Here is an 18,621-nt window from a genome sequence, read left to right on the forward strand (position 1 = left end):
TAAGTTGGATCTTTATTTTTCTTTTCAGGCAACTAAGTAAAAAAAAAAAACATATTAGAAACTATATTGATTTAACAATAATGTAAAGACACCAATTAAATATTCAAGAGAGTGCGCAACTTTTGCAGTTATTTTCATCCTTACTATGTAATGGTGCTTAGGATAACAAATCTGTTTTGAAAAGTCCTCTCCATCGCTTTGATATCTTTGTTCTTATTTTTCTTCTGAAGGGTGGTTGTCTTAGATAACCTCATCACCTTTCTGCTGTTCATAGGAAAGCTGGTCATTTCAGGAGGAATTGGTAAGTTTTCCTTTCATTTGACTTCTGTAAATAGTTAGCACATCAAAATCTGCTTCAAATTCCTGTTCTATTTTTGTTCTTTTAAAGACATTGTTTCATTTTAAGGGTAATTTTATTCAGTTCAGTTTGATACTTTTAATCAAACATAAATCACATTTATTTTGGCCCAAATTAAGTACCTCTACATAGAATGCCTTGCAAAACGTATCTGTGCATGCTGAATTTTTTAGTTCATATTGTCCAAAAGCAAACTTCAGCATAATTGTCAGCTGGATTTTATGTGATAAACCAGCACGAAAAAGTTCACAACTTTAAATGGAAGGAGAATGTCCCTTGCTTTCTTTTTTTTTTTCTTCTTACAGATAAAAATCAGAAAGGTTTGGCTTGAATTTTATTTAGTTGCTTATGTCCCTAAATGAATTGTATTGTATTGATTTCGCTTGACAATCTTAAGACTGAGGTTTTCCCTTGTTCTGGTGCACCTTTTCTTGTCACATTTCCTTTTTTCCACTCAATTTTCTGATAATATGCTTGGATACAGAACATTGTGAACAAACAGCTTCTTCAGCAATAAGCTTTTTGGGGATTACCATCCTTGTGAAGGGTGTTGATCATTTTCCTCACCAAATACAAGTAAGCCAGTCAGAGCTGAAGGAAAGAAAACTTGACAGCAAAAAGACTTAATCAAGACTGAGGCAGAAGTTCACAGCTAAATTCAAATGGGAACCTGTAGTAAGACTTGAAAGTTGTTGTTCGCAGAGGCTTTCTGTCTTGTCTGACTGAGCTGCAAAGAAGAGGAGAGAAAATGTTGGATTCTGGACATACTAATCAAATAGTATTATTTTACCTGTATCTTTTTAACACATTCTGTAGACTTTATCATTTAGAAATAAAATATGACATACACTTGGACAAATTTACCTCTTTGTTTTTTCAGGGGTCCTCGCATTTCTCTTCTTCTCTAAAAGAATACCAATTGTTCAAGATATGGTACCTCAACTAAACTTCAACTGGGTCCCCCTTCTGGTAAGAAGTTAAAGTGTCATTGTAAGGCAAATGAATGCAGTTTAACTCCCACTGATTAAAGCTATAGGCTTAGAATGAGTCATTTTTCTAAATTTAACTTGGCAAAAGGAATTATTTGGATGAATATTAGCTGAACTTAAAAATAACACATTACATTTAATTCAGCATATGCATGTGTATGTGAATTAGAGAATTACTGAATGTAGTGTGAAATGCTCTGGGGTCCTTTGGACTTGATAAAACCCCAAACAAGTGCAGGTCATTTCATTAGCATTAGGGTGCGCTGCTGAATGTAGTTTTCTTAAGGTAGACAGATATTGTACCCCAACAAAAGTGTCTGCAGGGTAGTGTTAATGTGTTGCTCTGATACCCCATTGGCTGCTGTAAGGTTCTGACAGCACATCAACCTAAAACATCCATAACTTCTTTATTTGTTGTTTAGATGTTATCTAATTGTAGAATTGACTCTACTCGTAGAGACAGTTTTCAATAAACTACCGTCTTGCTCCTTGTGTTTGTGTTTGCATGCAGAGCAGTTTGTTGAAGAGTTAGGCTAAGGCTAGAATATTTAGTCTCTGTTTTATTAGTTAGCTAATTTGGCTTGTAATGTATTATACAGAAAAAAAGCTGGAAAAAAAACTGCAATTCAAACGTTGGGTAACATCAAGTGGACACACAAGAAGACGAAGCAACCAATACAGTCCCTCTTAGCAAATCATTGTAAAGTATATAAAAACTCTTATATAATATAAACAAATGATGTAATCAAAATTTTGTGTGGAACCCTATTTAGGGCCAGGGCCAAAAAAGTGTACATTTGGGAGGAAAAAAGGGCCTTTTTCTAAAAATTCTGGAGGGCTAACCCTAGGTCGTAGGGTTACGGGGTCAATCTCTAAAAATCCGGTTATCCCTTGTTACCCCTATGACCCCCCCTACCGATTTTTAAGACCCCCGGTCTCCCCGTCAGAGACCCCCAAACAGGACAAACTTTTCACAAAAATCATGGTTTTTGCTCCCTCGTGGCAACATTCGCTGTAATAACGTGTTTCTGCCACCAGATGGCATCGTTGCCATCTCGGTGTTTCTGTCAATGGGGAAAACTGCCACTTGGGTATTAGACCCGAACTTGCCACATGGGTATTCCATCAATGGGGGTGTTGCCACTTGGGTATTTTTACCCATACAACTGACACTTTGTCACATTTCACTCCATTTGGGCTTGCCAATTGGGTGTTTATGACAATGGGGGCTTGCCACCTGGGTATTCCTGAACATGGAGGGTTGCCACTTGGGTGTTTATGTCAATGGGGGCTTGCCACCTGGGTATTCGTGAACATGGGGGGTTGCCACTTGGGTGTTTATGTCAATGGGGGCTTGCCACCTGGGTATTCGTGAACATGGGGCTTGCCACCTGGGTATTCCTGAACATGAGGGCTTGCCACCTGGGTATTCCTGAATATGGGGCTTGCCACCTGGGTATTCGTGAACATGGGGCTTGCCACTTGGGGGACCAAGGGTTAAGCACCGTCCGAACCTGGGTACCCACACTTGCCAAATGGGGGTATATGACCACGGGGGTGTTGCCACTTGGGGGACCAACACTTAAGCACCATTCGAACCTGGGGACCCACACTTGCCAAATGGGTGTTTAGGACTATGGGGGTCTTGCCACTTGGGGGACCAAGGGTTAAGCACTGTCCGAACCTGGGTACCCACACTTGCCAAATGGGGGTATATGACCACGGGGGTGTTGCCACTTGGGGGACCAACACTTAGCACCATTCGAACCTGGGGACCCACACTTGCCAAATGGGTGTTTAGGACTATGGGGGTCTTGCCACTTGGGGGACCAAGGGTTAAGCACCGTCCGAACCTGGGTACCCACACTTGCCAAATGGGGGTATATGACCACGGGGGTGTTGCCACTTGGGGGACCAACACTTAGCACCATTCGAACCTGGGGACCCAGACTTAAGCCAAATGGGTGTTTAGGACTATGGGGGTCTTGCCACGTTGGGGACCCACACTTAAGCACCCTTCGAACCTGGGTACCCCACACTTAAGCACCCCTACACGGACTACACCCACCAGTCCGCAGGCCCAGAGTCTCGTGCCCCTGGTAAGGCTCCCTTTGTGGACATGGCTTGCCACTTGGGTGTTTATGACAATGGGAGGGTTGCCACCTGGGTATTCGAGTACATGAGGCTTGCCACCTGGGTATTCGTGAACATGGGGCTTGCCTCTTGGGTGTTTATGACAATGGGAGGGTTGCCACCTGGGTATTCGAGTACATGGGGCTTGCCACCTGGGTGTTTATGTCAATGGGGGCTTGCCACTTGGGGGACCAAGACTTAAGCACCATTGGAACCTGTGTACCCCACACTTAAGCACCCCTACACGGACTACACCCACCAGTGCGCATGGCCCAGAGTCTCGTGCCCCTGGTAAGGCTGCCTTTGTGGACATGGGCTTGCCTCTTGGGTGTTTAGGACAATGGGAGGGTTGCCACCTGGGTATTTGAGTATATGGGGCTTGTCAAATGGGTATTTGGACCTCCAGAGGACCAGGGCAGATCATGGAGCTCATTTACCCAGGGATAGGGCACCCAAAGCCCGCATGGAGGGCAGATGAACCACCCCCATGGACCTCCAGACAACCAGGGGGGACTCATGGAGCTCCTTTACCCAGTGATAGGGCACCATGGGGCTTGCCACCTGGGTGTTTATGTCAATGGGGGCTTGCCACCTGGGTATTCGGGAACATGGGGCTTGCCAAATGGGTATCATAAAGGAGTATGCCCAAATAGCAGTTAAGTGATTGGTGCATTGTCGGTGCCTTTTCTCAGCAGAGATTTCCTTCTGCCTTTCCGGGGCGGCAGTCGAACCACAAATACCGTGCCGTTTGGGCGGACTGACCTTCACTCCCCCGTGGCACAATGGTTAAGAAGCTTGCCTCCCACCCGGCAGAGCCTGGTTCGATACCAGCTTGGGACGCAGAGCTGCAGGACTTGCCATCCGGGTATCATTTTCAATTGCATTGATGCCATATGGGAACCGACATTCACGGGGGCTTTAAGGGGGGGTCCCGTGCATTTATTGGGCCAAAGGTGAGCTCGGGTCATCACACACACTTGGAAGAATAAATGAAACCAGGCACAACCTCCTCTGATGCCCCCCTGCTCTGGGGGGGCTTTGCCAAGGAGTGGAGCACCATAACCCCGCATGGAGGTTGGGAGACAGACACCTTGGACCTCCAGACAACCAGGGGGGACTCATGGAGCTCATTTACCCAGGAATGGAGCACCATAACCCCGCATGGAGGGTGGGAGACAGACCCCCTGGACCTCCAGACAACCAGGGGGGACTCATGGAGCTCATTTACCCAGGGCTAGGGCACTGAAAGCCCGGATGGAGGGCAGTTGAACCACCCCCATGGACCTCCAGAGAACCAGGGGGACTCATGGAGCTCAAGTACCCAGGAATGAAGCACCATAACCCCGCATGGAGGGTGGGAGACAGACCCCCTGGACCTCCAGAGAACCTGGATGAAACAGCACCTGGACCTCCAGACAACCAGGGGGGACTCATGGAGCTCATTTACCCAGGGCTAGGGCACTGAAAGCCCGGATGGAGGGCAGTTGAACCACCCCCATGGACCTCCAGAGAACCAGGGGGACTCATGGAGCTCAAGTACCCAGGAATGAAGCACCATAACCCCGCATGGAGGGTGGGAGACAGACCCCCTGGACCTCCAGAGAACCAGGGGGACTCATGGAGCTCAAGTACCCAGGAATGGAGCACCATAACCCCGCATGGAGGCTGGATGAAACAGCCCCTGGACCTCCAGAGAACCAGGGGGACTCATGGAGCTCAAGTACTTGGACCTCCAGAGAACCAGGGCACATTATGGAGCTCAAGTACCCAGGAATGAAGCACCATAACCCCGCATGGAGGTAGGATGAAACAGCCCCTGGACCTCCAGAGAACCAGGGGGACTCATGGAGCTCAAGTACCCAGGAGTGGAGCACCATAACCCCGCATGGAGGCTGGATGAAACAGCCCCTGGACCTCCAGACAACCAGGGCACATCATGGAGCTCATGTACCCAGGAATGAAGCACCATAACCCCGCATGGAGGTAGGATGAAACAGCCCCTGGACCTCCAGAGAACCAGGGCACATCATGGAGCTCATGTACCCAGGAATGGAGCACCATAACCCCGCATGGAGGCTGGATGAAACAGCCCCTGGACCTCCAGACAACCAGGGCACATCATGGAGCTCATGTACCCAGGAATGAAGCACCATAAGCCCGCAGGGAGGTTGGGAGACAGACCCCTTGGACCTCCAGAGAACCTGGATGAAACAGCACCTGGACCTCCAGACAACCAGGGGGACTCATGGAGCTTAAGTACTTGGACCTCCAGACAACCAGGGCACATCATGGAGCTCATGTACCCAGGAATGAAGCACCATAAGCCCGCAGGGAGGTTGGGAGACAGACCCCTTGGACCTCCAGAGAACCAGGGGGACTCATGGAGCTTAAGTACTTGGACCTCCAGAGAACCAGGGGGACTCATGGAGGGTAAGTACCCAGGAATGGAGCACCATAACCCCGCATGGAGGTAGGATGAACCACCCCGATGAACCTCCAGAGAACCAGGAGGACTTATGGAGCTCATTTACCCAGGGCTAGGGCACTGAAAGCCCGCATGGAGGGCAGATGAACCACCCCCATGGACCTCCAGAGAACCAGGGGGACTCATGGAGCTCAAGTACCCAGGAATGGAGCACCATAACCCCGCATGGAGGTTGGGATACAGACCCCTTGGACCTCCAGAGAACCTGGATGAAACAGCACCTGGACCTCCAGACAACCAGGGGGACTCATGGAGCTCAAGTACCCAGGAATGGAGCACCATAACCCCGCATGGAGGTAGGATGAAACAGCCCCTGGACCTCCAGAGAACCTGGATGAAACAGCACCTGGACCTCCAGACAACCAGGGGGACTCATGGAGCTCAAGTACCCAGGAATGGAGCACCATAACCCCGCATGGAGGTAGGATGAAACAGCCCCTGGACCTCCAGAGAACCTGGATGAAACAGCACCTGGACCTCCAGACAACCAGGGGGACTCATGGAGCTCAAGTACCCAGGAATGGAGCACCATAACCCCGCATGGAGGTTGGGATACAGACCCCTTGGACCTCCAGAGAACCTGGATGAAACAGCACCTGGACCTCCAGACAACCAGGGGGACTCATGGAGCTTAAGTACTTGGACCTCCAGAGAACCAGGGCACATCATGGAGCTCATGTACCCAGGAATGAAGCACCATAACCCCGCATGGAGGGTGGATGAACCACCCCCATGGACCTCCAGAGTAGTACCCATGAACCACCCCCATGGACCTCCAGACTGGTACCCATGAACCACCAGCACTCAGACACTTAGCACACACAGCTAAGCCACTTTGCCACGAAGGAACACCGGTCAGAATACCCAAGTGGCAGGCCTCCCCATCCCCCACACTACCCGTGGACCACACTACCCATGAACCACCAGCACTCAGACACTTAGCACACCCAGCTAACCCAATTTGCCACGAAGGAGCACCGGTCAGAACACCCAGGTGGCAGGCCCTCTGAGCTGAAAAGGAAAATCTGACATGATTCTAATCCTAATACAAGAGCTCCATCCAGGGGATTTTGCATGAACTGCAACTACACCCATATGGCACCAAAAGCGCCCAAATGGCCCATTCAAAGGAATACCGGGGTGGCAAACGAGCTCTTGCAGCCACTTAGGCATAGTGGCAGAACACGGCGGTGTCAAAGCCTATGGGAAAATTTTGCCACTTCGGACCGTGGCCCTAACCTATGACAGTTTTGCAAGCTGTGAACACATTAAACTTGTGATTTAAATCATTGGCTGCACAATACATGATAGTGTGTCTGATATAACAACAATGGGCAACGAGAACTGAATTTAGTTAGGAACTCACTATTCAATAAGGGCCCCATTCTGACCAAATCTGACCCATTCTGTTGTTTGTTGCATAAAAACAAAAGACTAAACATCTTTTGATTTTTTTTTCAGACGCTGATAATTGGGTCGTTCATGATCTCAAGTGGCTTTTTTAATGTTTATGCCATGTGTGTGGACACGCTGTTCCTATGCTTTTGTAAGTATGCAGTATTTTCATAAACTTCAAGCGTATCAGCTGTAGATTATGTGTGGGGATGCAGGAGCTCTACAAAGCTACCTCTAAATGACTAAAAGGCATTCCTAGTTACTCACTGTTCCACCTTTGCCTAATCTGCTTTTATTTACTTTCTCCACTAAGCTTTTACCTTTCTTTCTGCTTCTATCTCTCTTGCTCCGCTCACCTGCCTCTGCTGTTTTCCTTCTGTGCTGCGATACGGTCTCAGGTGAGGACCTGGAGAGGAATGATGGCTCTTCTTCCAGGCCCTACTACGTATCTCCAGGCCTGCACAAGATCCTCCGCAAAGGAGAGGAGCGTGCTAAATCGAGTGCTTCCTCCTGAGCGATGTGCCGATTTCTTTCCTGAACTTTTGATTCTGACTCACTTCTCCATATCTGCTTTGTGTGTGGAGGTTCTGCAAGTTCTTGAGGGCTAAACATGTAAATTGGATGCAGGGATGACCTGAACATGAAAGGACATGTAAACAGTTCAGGTCCCAAAGCACAGTGGACCGAAAAAAAAAAACACTTGGCCTCACTTCCTCTCATGAGCCAGTTCAGATACTTGCCTTTTTGTCTTCTATGCTTTTCTTCATGTTTCTCTGTATTTTCTGCTGACCTCTGCCTTACTTTGAGGATGCACATCAATATACAGGATGGATGCACAAGCGGAGACACATTTTTTTTTTTTTTGTAAACCCAAACAAACATGGGGACCTTAAATTGTACAGATGCCACTGATGGACTATGATGTAAAGCATCACCCTGAACAGTGTTGGACTTCTGGGGCACTTTCTTATCGCACTTTGGTCTTTTGGTGTGAAATCATGATCTGTTCGATTCACCTACAGTAAAGGAATCGTGTGTTTAATTTACTGCCTGCAGCATGACTATTTTGCTGTTGTTTCCCACATTTCTTTTAAGGTGATTTTCATCCTTGCTAATTGTAAACACAAATCCGAATATGATTTGAACACTACACCCAGCTAAACTCTTATTTTCAGTTCACCACACAATCATTTCATTTCAGTTAATACCCCCTTGTATGTACTGTAACACAAAAGACTTTGTGGGAGGTTAAGACTTTAACATAAATTTTATGGTTATTGCTTAAAATCTGGACAGAGCCTGAGTATCTTCAGGACATGTGATTGCAGCCGCTAGTTTATGTGCCTAGTTGTCAAAAAAAGGAATAAAACAAATGTTCCTCCTTCTGTAATTTTAGACTTAACACCAGGAGTTTTTGGGATAAAGTTTATAAAAGGATTTCAAAGCCATTTTTGGTAGTCTTTTTATTTGTATTATTATTATTATTATTATTGGATTATTGGATGTTCAGATGTTGTGCTGTTTTAATATTCAGTATAATACACACGTCTGTCTGGAGGTTAATCTGTGTTTCGGTTTTGTACAGGACTTCTTTTTTTTTTTAACTTAATGAAACAGACGAAAATGTGATAATTTCTTTTTGAATAAACATAAATGGATGACGTATCACCATGTAGAGGTTTTAATTTTTAACGTGTTACATTATCACAAATGTCTTTAATATTGTCTCGCCATAGTGTGTGATCTGGAGGTGAACAACGGCACGCCAAGCAAGCCCTACCACATGACCCCAAACCTGATGAAGATCTTCCAGAAAAGAATGATTGTAGAAACGCTGGAAAGACCGTCGACACCATTGCGCGTAGTTACAAGAAGAAGAAAATGAGGCGGTAAACTGTCAAATGTCAGTATGACTGGCATGAGCTTCTCTAAAAAAATAATAATTTGATTCAGACTCTGCAAGTTTACACCAAGCCTAAACCCTTTAAGTAGAGAGCTGTCCTTGGCCATCTGCTATCAAATTATTATTACTAATTCTATTATTTACAGTTGCAGTCAAGTTTCACTGAAGGTTTCTTGTGGAACAACAAATTTCTTTATTGGGACTGCAGTAACCTCAGCTTTTGTTGCACTTTAAGCTCCTGTAGTTTCCAGTTTTTGCCATGTGAGGGAGCCAGTAATCTTTACATGCCATATTCTGTATGTACTACTGGTGAACCATAAATGCACTGCTGACCTTATAGCTCAAAATATGTCATAATATTATCCTAAGAATGTGTAAGGTAACGTTTTTATGAATGGCATTGTTTACATTTTTGATGATCGTTTTATCTTGTCCTATTTTATTGCTTTTTTCCTGGTGCTGATATATAGGTATGCAAATGTGTGAACTAGAGAAAAATACATTAAAGTTAATGAATGTTAACTATTATGGGCTATAGAAGATGCTAGAAATGATTAAAGATTTCACAAAGGCTTATTTTTTTACGAGGAGACATGGCTTTTCTCAGCCAGCTGACATCCTTACCAAACTGATGCCACTTTCAAAATCAGCTGAATGCTGTAAGGCACTTGCAGTACAACCGACCTTTTTTTTATTGCAACTGCAGTAAAGTATATCTAAAACTGTGAATATTTTACACAACTTTTCAAAGTCTGATACTATTCTTTCACTGCATCCTAAAAGGAGCTGCTGACTTACTCACGTAGGAGCTCTGAGCCCAGTTCAAAGCAGTTTCCTCCCATCTATGTGCTAGATGTAGTTGGAAGTTCATTTGTTTAACTGTGTTTAATTGTAAAACCCAGTAAGAGGCATCTTTTTATGCCTTTACCCTTTGAGACTAATTCTAGAAAAGAGAGTAAGATGTAAAGTTTTATGTCCGTTATTTTTTGGAAAAACGTTGAATAAATGAGCATCTTAGCTGTCCTCTGAGTCTCAAAACACTCTATTCTGCTTAATTTCTTTCTTATCGAGGGTGGACTTACGTATCTGTTATTTAAACGATTTTAATCTCTGACTCTTTAAAGTCAACTCACGTTTGTGAGTCTTTGCCTTGAGTGTGTGTCACACATAAGAGCCTGCCCACCTGGTACCTCAGAGTGACAGCGCTGCCAGACTTTACACACCCACGGCACCCGTTTGAGCTGAACACGCCGGGACATGAAGCTGTTCAGTAAACGCACAACAACAGTTCTTGTGGATGAGGAACAGCACAAACGAAGCATGTAGCATCGCAGTGGGGCATGGCGCACATGTGACATGTTGTCATTTCGGTGTTGTGCTGAATAGCGGCTACACTCCCAGTTGAATCGCATATCTCTCTTTGTTGTTGTGCATGTAGCTGGGACTTAGTCTCATTCCCACCGGGGGGGAATACTTCAGCTCTGATAAGTGTTGGAAAACTCTTGTTTTTATATGCCCTCCGCTCCCTCCCACGTCTGAAAATAAGATTCTTTTGGTCAACCACAGTCTGCAAGTAGATACAAGCAAATCCTCCCTGCTGGTAAAATTGGACTCAGTTTTCTTTCAAATACTCTTCAAAAGTAAAAATTGTGAAGATGCAGAGCTCTGAGGTGTCTGATGTGAAGAGTTTAAATGTCTGTAATGTGCAAAATTGAAATTCTAGAATTGCATGTTAAAATGTTCTTGTAGGATTCATAAGCTAATATGTTTTGTAAAACAATAAAATGTGCTGTGCAGAGATGTCAACACAATTTGTAGGTTTTCAATCATTTCCTTGAGGTTTGTGAAATTAGTTCTTTATTCTTGAAACAGAAACTTCACATACAATAAATTAAATTGCAACATTTATACAAAACAAATTCAGGTTCACCTTCATACGGAGTTTAGAGCCTTTTGCCTTTCACATGGAGTAGCACAGTCAGACATTGTCACCAACAACATAAACAAATATACTGCCATGTGTCACAGCTCTATGAGGTACACTGAAAACTTTGCATTTCCACATTATACAGTACACAGAGGACTGTAAGTCATGGTCTTCAACAGTGTTTTTTTTGTTGTTTTGTTTTGTTTTTTAATACCAACATGGAAGGATGAATTTCTTGAAGTTTAAATGATGTGATGAACATAGAATCAGATTTACCTTGAGCATCAAAATACTGCATCTGGTTATGGAGAAGAAACGCTGGTGAGGTCTGAAGCTGTGTGTGGTGTAGGCGTGTGTGTGTGTGTGTGTGTGAGAGAGAGAGCAGCTAGGCGTGAGACACAGGCAACGAGGTCATGGCGTGGGCAGGCAGCAGTGGCTGAAACATGGAGGGAGGAGAGTGTACTGCAAACAGAAAACGGAGTCTGAGTTATTACTACCGTCACATCATTAAAATGCAGGTTTGTTTGTGAAGTAATAAAAACACAATCATGATATTTCACACCTGTTTTAATCTGCAGTTTTTGGGCAAGAGTATTTATATATCTATAATAACACAACATCAACTATTTGTTTAATTTGCTTGAGTGATTTAATTCAAAAAGGGAAAATCTTCTTCAGTTTCATTACACAGAGTGAAATTGCTCATTCTTATTGTTTTGATAATTGTGGCATACAGCTGATGAAAACTCAGGTTTCCATATCAGACTAGTAACAAATGTTTGGTCATGGCAAACACAATCATGGAGACAACTGCTGACATGCCAGCGGTCAGTTACACTATCAGATGTGTCAAAGCCACAAGGATCATTTCTACAAAAGCTAGTTGCTAACAGAGGGCTGTATCCAAGCATAATATTGGAAAGTTGAGTGGAAAAAAAACAATTGGCACAACCGGGAGGACTACAACCTCGAAAGATTTGTGGAGCAAAGCCCACAAAAGTTAAAGAAGGAAACCCTAACAGACAAGAGAGGAAGTAGTGTTGCTCATGGACCTAGAATCCACTTTTAGATACAATGAAAGTTTTACATTTAATTTAGATCCCGATGTTTGGAGGAACAGAGGAGAGCCACAGAATCAAAGTCACTTATGAGCCACTTTCACGTTTCCATAATCAGTTATGAGCCGAGTCACCTTCTGGTAGCCTCACTGTGCTTTGTTAAGTAAAATGCAGCTGACTTGGAAGTTTTAGACAATTTTTATGTTTACCTCTGCTGACAAGCTTTAATAGATAGCTTTGATAGCACATTTATAGCTTTAACTCCTTTTTCTGCAGGACTTAGATCTTGCCCACACTGCTAAAGTAGCGATGCACGGTATGACTGTGCTCGACTGGCCAGCAAACTGGCTTGATCTGAAGTCCAGGGAGAATCTACGGCGTATTGTCAGGAGGAAAATCAGAGACACTAACATGCCAGACGAGCTGAGTGCCGCTATTAAAGCAACCCGGCCGTCCTGAGCACAAACTCATCGTCTCTATGTCTGACGCAGTAATTCATGGGGAAGTACTGAGTGTATAGACTGTTCAGTTCAGTTGGCCAGCTGTAAAATTAAAGCCTATGTTATATCTGAGAAATAAAATTATGTCTTAATAGTAACTGTAAGCCATAATTATCAAAATCAACATTGACATCTAATCTGATGTTTATTTATTTATTTATTTATTTATTTATATTAAATGTGTCTCCCTTTCTACCATGTTTAGCATTTTTATTTACTTAAGATTAAGCTTGCATTTTTCCTTTTTATAAGCATTCTTGTTTTCTGAGTTTTCACAACCAGAAATAAAACAGAGGCGCACATTTCAGTAGAAATAGAACAGTATAATATCAAATTTTGTTTTTGTAAAAAACAAAACTACAACTCATCAATCATTATTAATTATTATTATTATTATAATAATAGTAGTAGTAGTAGTAGTAGTAGTAGTAGTACTAGTGTTGCTAACACTAGCAATATTAACAATTGATTTTAATTTTTCTTAAGATAGCCCCATTATTTGACTATTGAGTGCCATTAATGAGAGATACTTAAAATATTTATCGGTAATAAATACAACAATCACCTTTGACCATGATCATACAAGACAAAAACACATATAAAGGGCGCTAGTAAAAAAAAAACTCAGTTTTTCGTCAAATGTTTAAAGTGTTGTTATTGTTTTTCTTGTTTAAAAAAAAAGCCTTGTTCTCACTGTCAATGAAGGAGTGCAGCGCTGAGAGCATTGAGCCTTCTGGGCCACCGTAGGCTGTGTACTGCAGCTCTTCAGGGGTCGGGGTGGGCTGGGACAGGCGGCCGCTCTGCAGGGAGGCCATGGGGGTGCTCGAGGTGTGATTGGGGCTCACGTGCTTTTTGTGGCGAGCTCGGCAGTTCTGGAACCAAACCTGCATTACAAATCACATTGATAATAAAAATAATAACTGCATTATAACCAGAAATAGGACAACTATATCGTCTCAAATGACAAAGACCAGCATCCCTGGCATCTCACGGTAGGAACCACCAGACAAGCTCACAATAACAGAACCATAATTTTGAAAAAAAAAATCACTAAAATGTCTATGTAGAAAGGAAGATTCAACACAAACAAATATGACTGAGATATGCCTGACCTAAAAGACAGAAGAGATTTGAATCATCGTATTCAGCATACAGCTGGAGAACATATAGTTTTCAGTCAGAGAGTAAAAAGTAACACTAACCAAGCAGCTATGCAAATATAAATCCACTCGACACACAATGCACCGTCACCAAGCTCAAAACCCACGTATGTTTCTACCAGCCAATATCTCGCAATCATGCGTGACGTGTTTTGTCTTTGTGCACCAACCTGTATGACTCTTCGACTGAGGCCAGTCTGCTCTGCCAGCTTCTGCAGAGTTTGAGCATCAGGGTTGTTGTCCTGAGCGAACTGAGCCTGCATCACCTGCATGTAAACAAGCAGAGGAAAGTCACTTCTTGTGTGGCCCGACAGAGCTGTGCTGCTGTGTTTGGCAAAAGCCCCTTCAGCTGTCTTCACTTGTCTTAAATGCATTGCAAACAGGAGGAAATTGATCAAAAAAATGTATTGTTAAGCTTATATTAGGTGAGAAATAGATGCGATTTGTGGTAACTTGTTGCATTACATAAATGTTTGGAACTCTCGGTTCATTCATAATAATTGGAAATGTCCAGAGTGAAAGCTGGCTAACGGTACTAGGAGGTTTGTTAGTTTATCGTTTGCTTGAAGATTACGGCTGTTTTAATAATCGATACTGAAAACAATTATTAATATCTGTCTTTGGTATTAACAGTCACTCTGTTCGTATGCCCCTCTTTCAACTTTTATACAGGACCTAATGTTTTTTCACTGCACTGACTGGATCAATACCACTTTTAAGTTCTCTTTTAAGTCTGACCTGCTGAAAATTTACTTTGATTTCAGACAACGACAAAGGGCCAAAATGTTATTAGATGTGAACGTTTTGAATTTAACAGAAAAAGAAGAAACTACTATAGCATAAGCATCAAAACATATGTCCCATCTGAACTATATAGGGATTTTGAATTTTTCTGTGAAATTCAAAAAAGGGGCATCAAAATTAAAACCAAGGTGTGTAGGAGGTTAGGTTTTGGTTTTAATGCATTTAAGGAACAGGCAAACTATTTATTTTAGATTTGATTTGCCAATTAAAGGAATAATTTCAGATTCCTATTCCTTGACCAATATTTTGGTGCCTCTCTCAGGTAAACATTTGTCAGTCAGAAGCTTTGGCTCATAAAATGTAAAACAATCAATTAAATAAAAATCAAAGGGGTCTGATGCAGGCCTCCCATTTTAGCCACAGTTGTAAGAAGAAGCAAACCTCAGATGATTTACTTTATTATTTTTAATTGGGCTGAAGATATCAATTTGCTTATTTTTCTCAACAAAATAAAAGAGCAAACCTAAAATGTTGCTGTTATAGCAACAGAGGGAGAAGCTACTTAAATATTACCTGAACGAATCTTTTGAATGAATTTGCTCAGAAAATAAAATACTGAATCGAATTTTTTAAAATTATTATTAAGCTACTTATTATTGGTTGTAATCTTACAAACCTGCAGCTGGTCGGCTGTGAAGCTGGTTCGAGCTCTTTTGGATGGTTTCGGCTGATTGATTTCTTGTTCCGTTGGCACGGCCCCCTCCATATTAACACTGTTTCCTGCAGCAGAAGGCTCTCATCAAGACCATCCAAATAAGACTATCTATTATCCGATTACATTACACAACTTTTTTATTCTTTCTTTCTTTCTTTTTTTTTTCTTTTTTTTTTACCCTGGCGGATATAAAAATTCTGTAATTTAGCAGAGCTTTCCCTTTTGGTTGGAGGCATCGCGCTCCGCTGCGGCCCGCTCACCTTTTTCCACGGCCCTCTTGAGGTTGTCCAGCATGCAGTCGTAATGGACCCTGCAGAGCACTTTGCCCTCCACCAGGGCGAACTCCTCCCCGGTGGAGAGCTGCCTCTTGCAGGAGAAGCAGGCGAAGCAGGCCAGGTGATAGACGTTGCCCTTGGCCCTGCGGACCCAGTCTGTGGAGTGGATGTTCCTGCCGCAGCACGCGCACCAGGTGCCGTATCGTCTGCAAAAGAAGCGCTCGAGTCACTCACAACTCCGAATGACGCCACAATTTTTTTTGTGTGTGTGACAGTTTCATGACTTTATTTTTTTTTTAAATATTATTTCTGCAAAATAACAGGATATGCTAATAAGAGTCGAATTCTGCATCCTTACAGGACATTTATTTATTTATTTTATTTTAATAGTTTTAATTATGAACACATTTGTTGAGATCTCTGATTTACTAAAAATGCAAACAAATAAAAAATGTTTCGGCATTATTATTATTATTATTATTATTATTATTATTATTATTATTATTATTATTATTATTATACAAAGACAAGTTAAGGTGCAAATTCTCTATGTAACATGCAATACAGATCGAATTTTTGTCAATGTATTTTTGTTGTTGTTGTTTTTTTTCCCCCAATAATTAGGATTTTCCCCGACTGTAGAATGAAATCTACAACATTTCAAAAGGTGAGCGCGCATACCTGAAGTAATCCAGTTTGCAGAAAACCTCCTTCTCCTTGATGTAGCAGCTCGCGTGGCTGCCAAGCGAGGTCTGGCACACGCTGCAGGAGAGACAGCGCACATGCCAGCACAAGTCGTTAACCTAAAGCAAAGATGCGATGAATTAGGAGGAGACGCGCTGTCTGAATTTGTAGATAAACGCCGCCGCAAAACAGCAAAAGCAATGGGGGTGGGGGTAGGGGGGGGGGATGCAAAGACGGATATGAAACCTCGAGAAAAGTTTCTTTATTTGTTTGTTTGTTTCTTTCACCTTCAATAAATATTTGTCCACTATCTCCTCGTTGCAGTTGGCGCACACGCTCCTGCCCAGCAGAGGCGCGGAGGCCATCGCCGGCGGAGATGAAGTGTCTTCATCCAAAACTTCCACTGGCGCGCCCTGAAGGAGATCATCACAACACCGGTTAGGAAATTACGCACAGGAACGCTGCGGCTGCAGCCCAACCAGCTCCTGAAAACTTTTTACATTTATTTTAGATTTGATATATTTTCTTTCTTTTTGCTCGAGGCTGTAACCAAACTCTTAACTCTAAGCGTGCACGTGTTTTATCACCCTGAATCCGAGTGCGTCTTCCAGCCTACCATCATGTCCCTCCCGTCCTCGGCGCACTTGTCCGGCAGTTCCCCGTCTCCCTTGCAGTCCTTACACATGACGAGAAGCTGCGCGACAAGAGGAGGATGTCGGCGTGTGAGCCTTAAATGCCCCCCGCACCTTCCCATAAATATCATGCCTTTCACCTTTCACCATGACAACGCGCGCGGCGATTATAGAAAACCACAATGACATTTAGGAGAGAAAGATAGCCATCACTTACAAAAACAGACAACACTTGAGCCGGCACTTATCGCCCGTGCATTTATGTTCTTGAGTTTCAGAATTTGTGATTCGGCAATAATAATAATAATAATAAAAATAATAATAATCTAAAAAAAAAAAGAGAGAGAGAGAGAAAGAAAGAACTGCAGGTTAAGCCAACCAACAGACCCGTTTCACGCATCAATCAGGAAACCAGCGCCAAGTCTGGCAGAAAAAAAAAAAAGGAGGACTGATTTCTTTAATAACAGCAATTAAAAAGAGCTTAAGTTCGCCACAAACGTTCTACCCGGAGCAACCAAAAGGTGAAGAGGTCTCATTAACTACTTGAGTTTTAATTGCAGAATTCAAGGGAGGGGTAATTTTCTTTGACATTTCTTCAAATTGTGAAAATACCGAGCTGTCATGCTACAGTGGAAGGCCGGGCTTCATAATGACACACCAGAGCTCACTCTGGATTAATTGGGCAGAGCAATTTCCACTAATATTTATTCCGCGACACCCGACTGCAGCGAAGCAGAGGGAGAAGTAAGTCCTGCGCTCACCTCGCCGCTGGACAGCAGAGATCCTCTCTCGCTGTCGTTCACAGCGCAGCATTCCACTTTGACTTCACTTTTCCAGCGCATGTCTGCGTCCAGCAGGGAAAAAAAAAAAAAAAAAGATCGGCTTCCCAAAAGTTAGGAGCGTTCTCTTCTTTATTTATTTCTCTATTTCTTTTTTCTTTTCCTCTTTGCTTCTTTCTTTTTTTGTTCCTTTCTCTTTTCCTTTCTTTCCTTTGTTTCTTTCTTTCCTTCTTCCCTTCTTTCTCTCTCCTGCTGGTCTCCTGTGTGTTTCAGTCTGTCACTCAGTCTCCTCCGAGCAGTTTGTGGAGGGCGGATCATAATTCATATTTGCTCCTGGCCGCGCCTCCATTTCGAAAATAAGCTCCTTGTGTGTTTTTTTATGTTTCCGTGGAAGGAGCAAAAAGACCGACTCCAAAGTCCAGTCTTCTGGACTGGGCTTTCATCCTGGAACCGATCCCATCAGGTCTGACTAAAGCCCCTGTTTCTGCTGAAAGCAAGCATGCCCACAGCATGATGCTGCCACCACCATGTTTTAAGGTATGGATGGTGTTTTCGATCTTTGTTTTCCACCACCCAATACATTTTGTGTGCAGATCAAAAAATTCATCTTTATCCTCTCCTGAGCAGATCCTCTTCTTCCACATGCCAGCTGTTCACCAGTGATAGGCGTGTCAAAAGATTCCCCCAGCTGAGCTGTGACTCTTTACAGCTCCTCCAGAGTTACCGTGAGCCTTTTGGCTGCATCCCTGACTTGTCATGTCTTGAACGGTTGTGTTATTCTTTTTTCCACTTTCAGATAAATTGAACGTGGCCTAGAATGTATCCACAATGGCCTCCAGCATCTATCTGCTGTATTCCTTGGCATTCCTTATATTGGTTGTTCT

General features: G+C 43.3%; 3 protein-coding genes across 7 annotated transcripts in view; 1 reads left to right on the plus strand and 2 right to left on the minus strand.

Moving 5' to 3' along the window:
• slc44a5b (solute carrier family 44 member 5b) overlaps positions 1 to 11,069 on the plus strand; it is a 35,995-nt gene extending 24,926 nt beyond the window's left edge. Inside the window, exons 19-22 of one of the 2 annotated variants that reach the window (XM_028028136.1) lie at positions 231 to 301; positions 1,239 to 1,327; positions 7,427 to 7,511; positions 9,097 to 11,069. In XM_028028136.1, the coding sequence (XP_027883937.1) occupies positions 231 to 301; positions 1,239 to 1,327; positions 7,427 to 7,511; positions 9,097 to 9,245 (394 nt within the window). In that variant the 3' untranslated portion in view covers positions 9,246 to 11,069. Of the gene's footprint in view, positions 1 to 230; positions 302 to 1,238; positions 1,328 to 7,426; positions 7,512 to 7,758; positions 9,029 to 9,096 lie in introns of those variants that run through there. The other variant, XM_028028137.1, reaches the window with a different exon arrangement.
• Positions 2,112 to 6,743, minus strand: LOC114151134 (uncharacterized). Its single transcript, XM_028028143.1, has 7 exons — positions 6,579 to 6,743; positions 6,443 to 6,545; positions 5,704 to 5,881; positions 5,487 to 5,578; positions 4,890 to 5,210; positions 4,042 to 4,856; positions 2,112 to 2,738 (listed from the first exon to the last, which is right to left on the minus strand). Exons 1-5 carry the CDS (start codon positions 6,719 to 6,721, stop codon positions 5,013 to 5,015), a joined length of 714 nt encoding a protein of 237 aa, XP_027883944.1. The 5' UTR covers positions 6,722 to 6,743; the 3' UTR covers positions 2,112 to 2,738; positions 4,042 to 4,856; positions 4,890 to 5,012.
• A 28-nt stretch (positions 11,070 to 11,097) lies between the features above and the next one.
• On the minus strand, positions 11,098 to 18,008 carry LOC114151132 (LIM/homeobox protein Lhx8). Of its 4 annotated transcripts, none has more exons than XM_028028139.1 (9): positions 17,720 to 18,008; positions 16,943 to 17,020; positions 16,614 to 16,739; positions 16,324 to 16,445; positions 15,628 to 15,848; positions 15,329 to 15,432; positions 14,079 to 14,174; positions 13,443 to 13,620; positions 11,098 to 11,652 (listed from the first exon to the last, which is right to left on the minus strand). In XM_028028139.1, the coding sequence occupies exons 1-9, from the start codon at positions 17,798 to 17,800 to the stop codon at positions 11,576 to 11,578; spliced, it is 1,083 nt and encodes a 360-aa protein (XP_027883940.1). In that variant the 5' UTR covers positions 17,801 to 18,008; the 3' UTR covers positions 11,098 to 11,575. The 4 variants fall into 4 exon arrangements, with proteins under 4 accessions (XP_027883940.1, XP_027883939.1, XP_027883942.1 ...); XM_028028138.1 differs by having other exon boundaries at positions 13,443 to 13,632; positions 17,720 to 18,005; XM_028028141.1 differs by lacking the exon at positions 16,943 to 17,020 and having other exon boundaries at positions 13,443 to 13,632; positions 17,720 to 18,005.
• Positions 18,009 to 18,621: the final 613 nt, after the last annotated feature.

Source organism: Xiphophorus couchianus, chromosome 9 (genome assembly GCF_001444195.1).
Source record: "Xiphophorus couchianus chromosome 9, X_couchianus-1.0, whole genome shotgun sequence".
NCBI classification, from domain to species: Eukaryota; Metazoa; Chordata; class Actinopteri; order Cyprinodontiformes; family Poeciliidae; genus Xiphophorus; species Xiphophorus couchianus.

Coding starts and splice junctions, on each gene's coding strand:
- LOC114151134 (XM_028028143.1), bottom strand. CDS start 6,721: ATGGGTACTACTCTGGAGGTCCATGGGGGTGGTTCATCCACCCTCCAT. Junction 5,882..6,442: donor GTCCCCCTGGTTGTCTGGAG/GTCCAGGTGCTG, acceptor GGTTCTCTGGAG/GTCCAAGTACTTAAGCTCCA. Junction 5,211..5,486: donor TGTGCCCTGGTTCTCTGGAG/GTCCAGGGGCTG, acceptor GGTTCTCTGGAG/GTCCAAGTACTTGAGCTCCA.
- LOC114151132 (XM_028028138.1), bottom strand. CDS start 17,800: ATGCGCTGGAAAAGTGAAGTCAAAGTGGAATGCTGCGCTGTGAACGAC. Junction 16,740..16,942: donor AGGACGGGAGGGACATGATG/GTAGGCTGGAAG, acceptor GATCTCCTTCAG/GGCGCGCCAGTGGAAGTTTT. Junction 16,446..16,613: donor TGGACAAATATTTATTGAAG/GTGAAAGAAACA, acceptor TCTTTGCTTTAG/GTTAACGACTTGTGCTGGCA.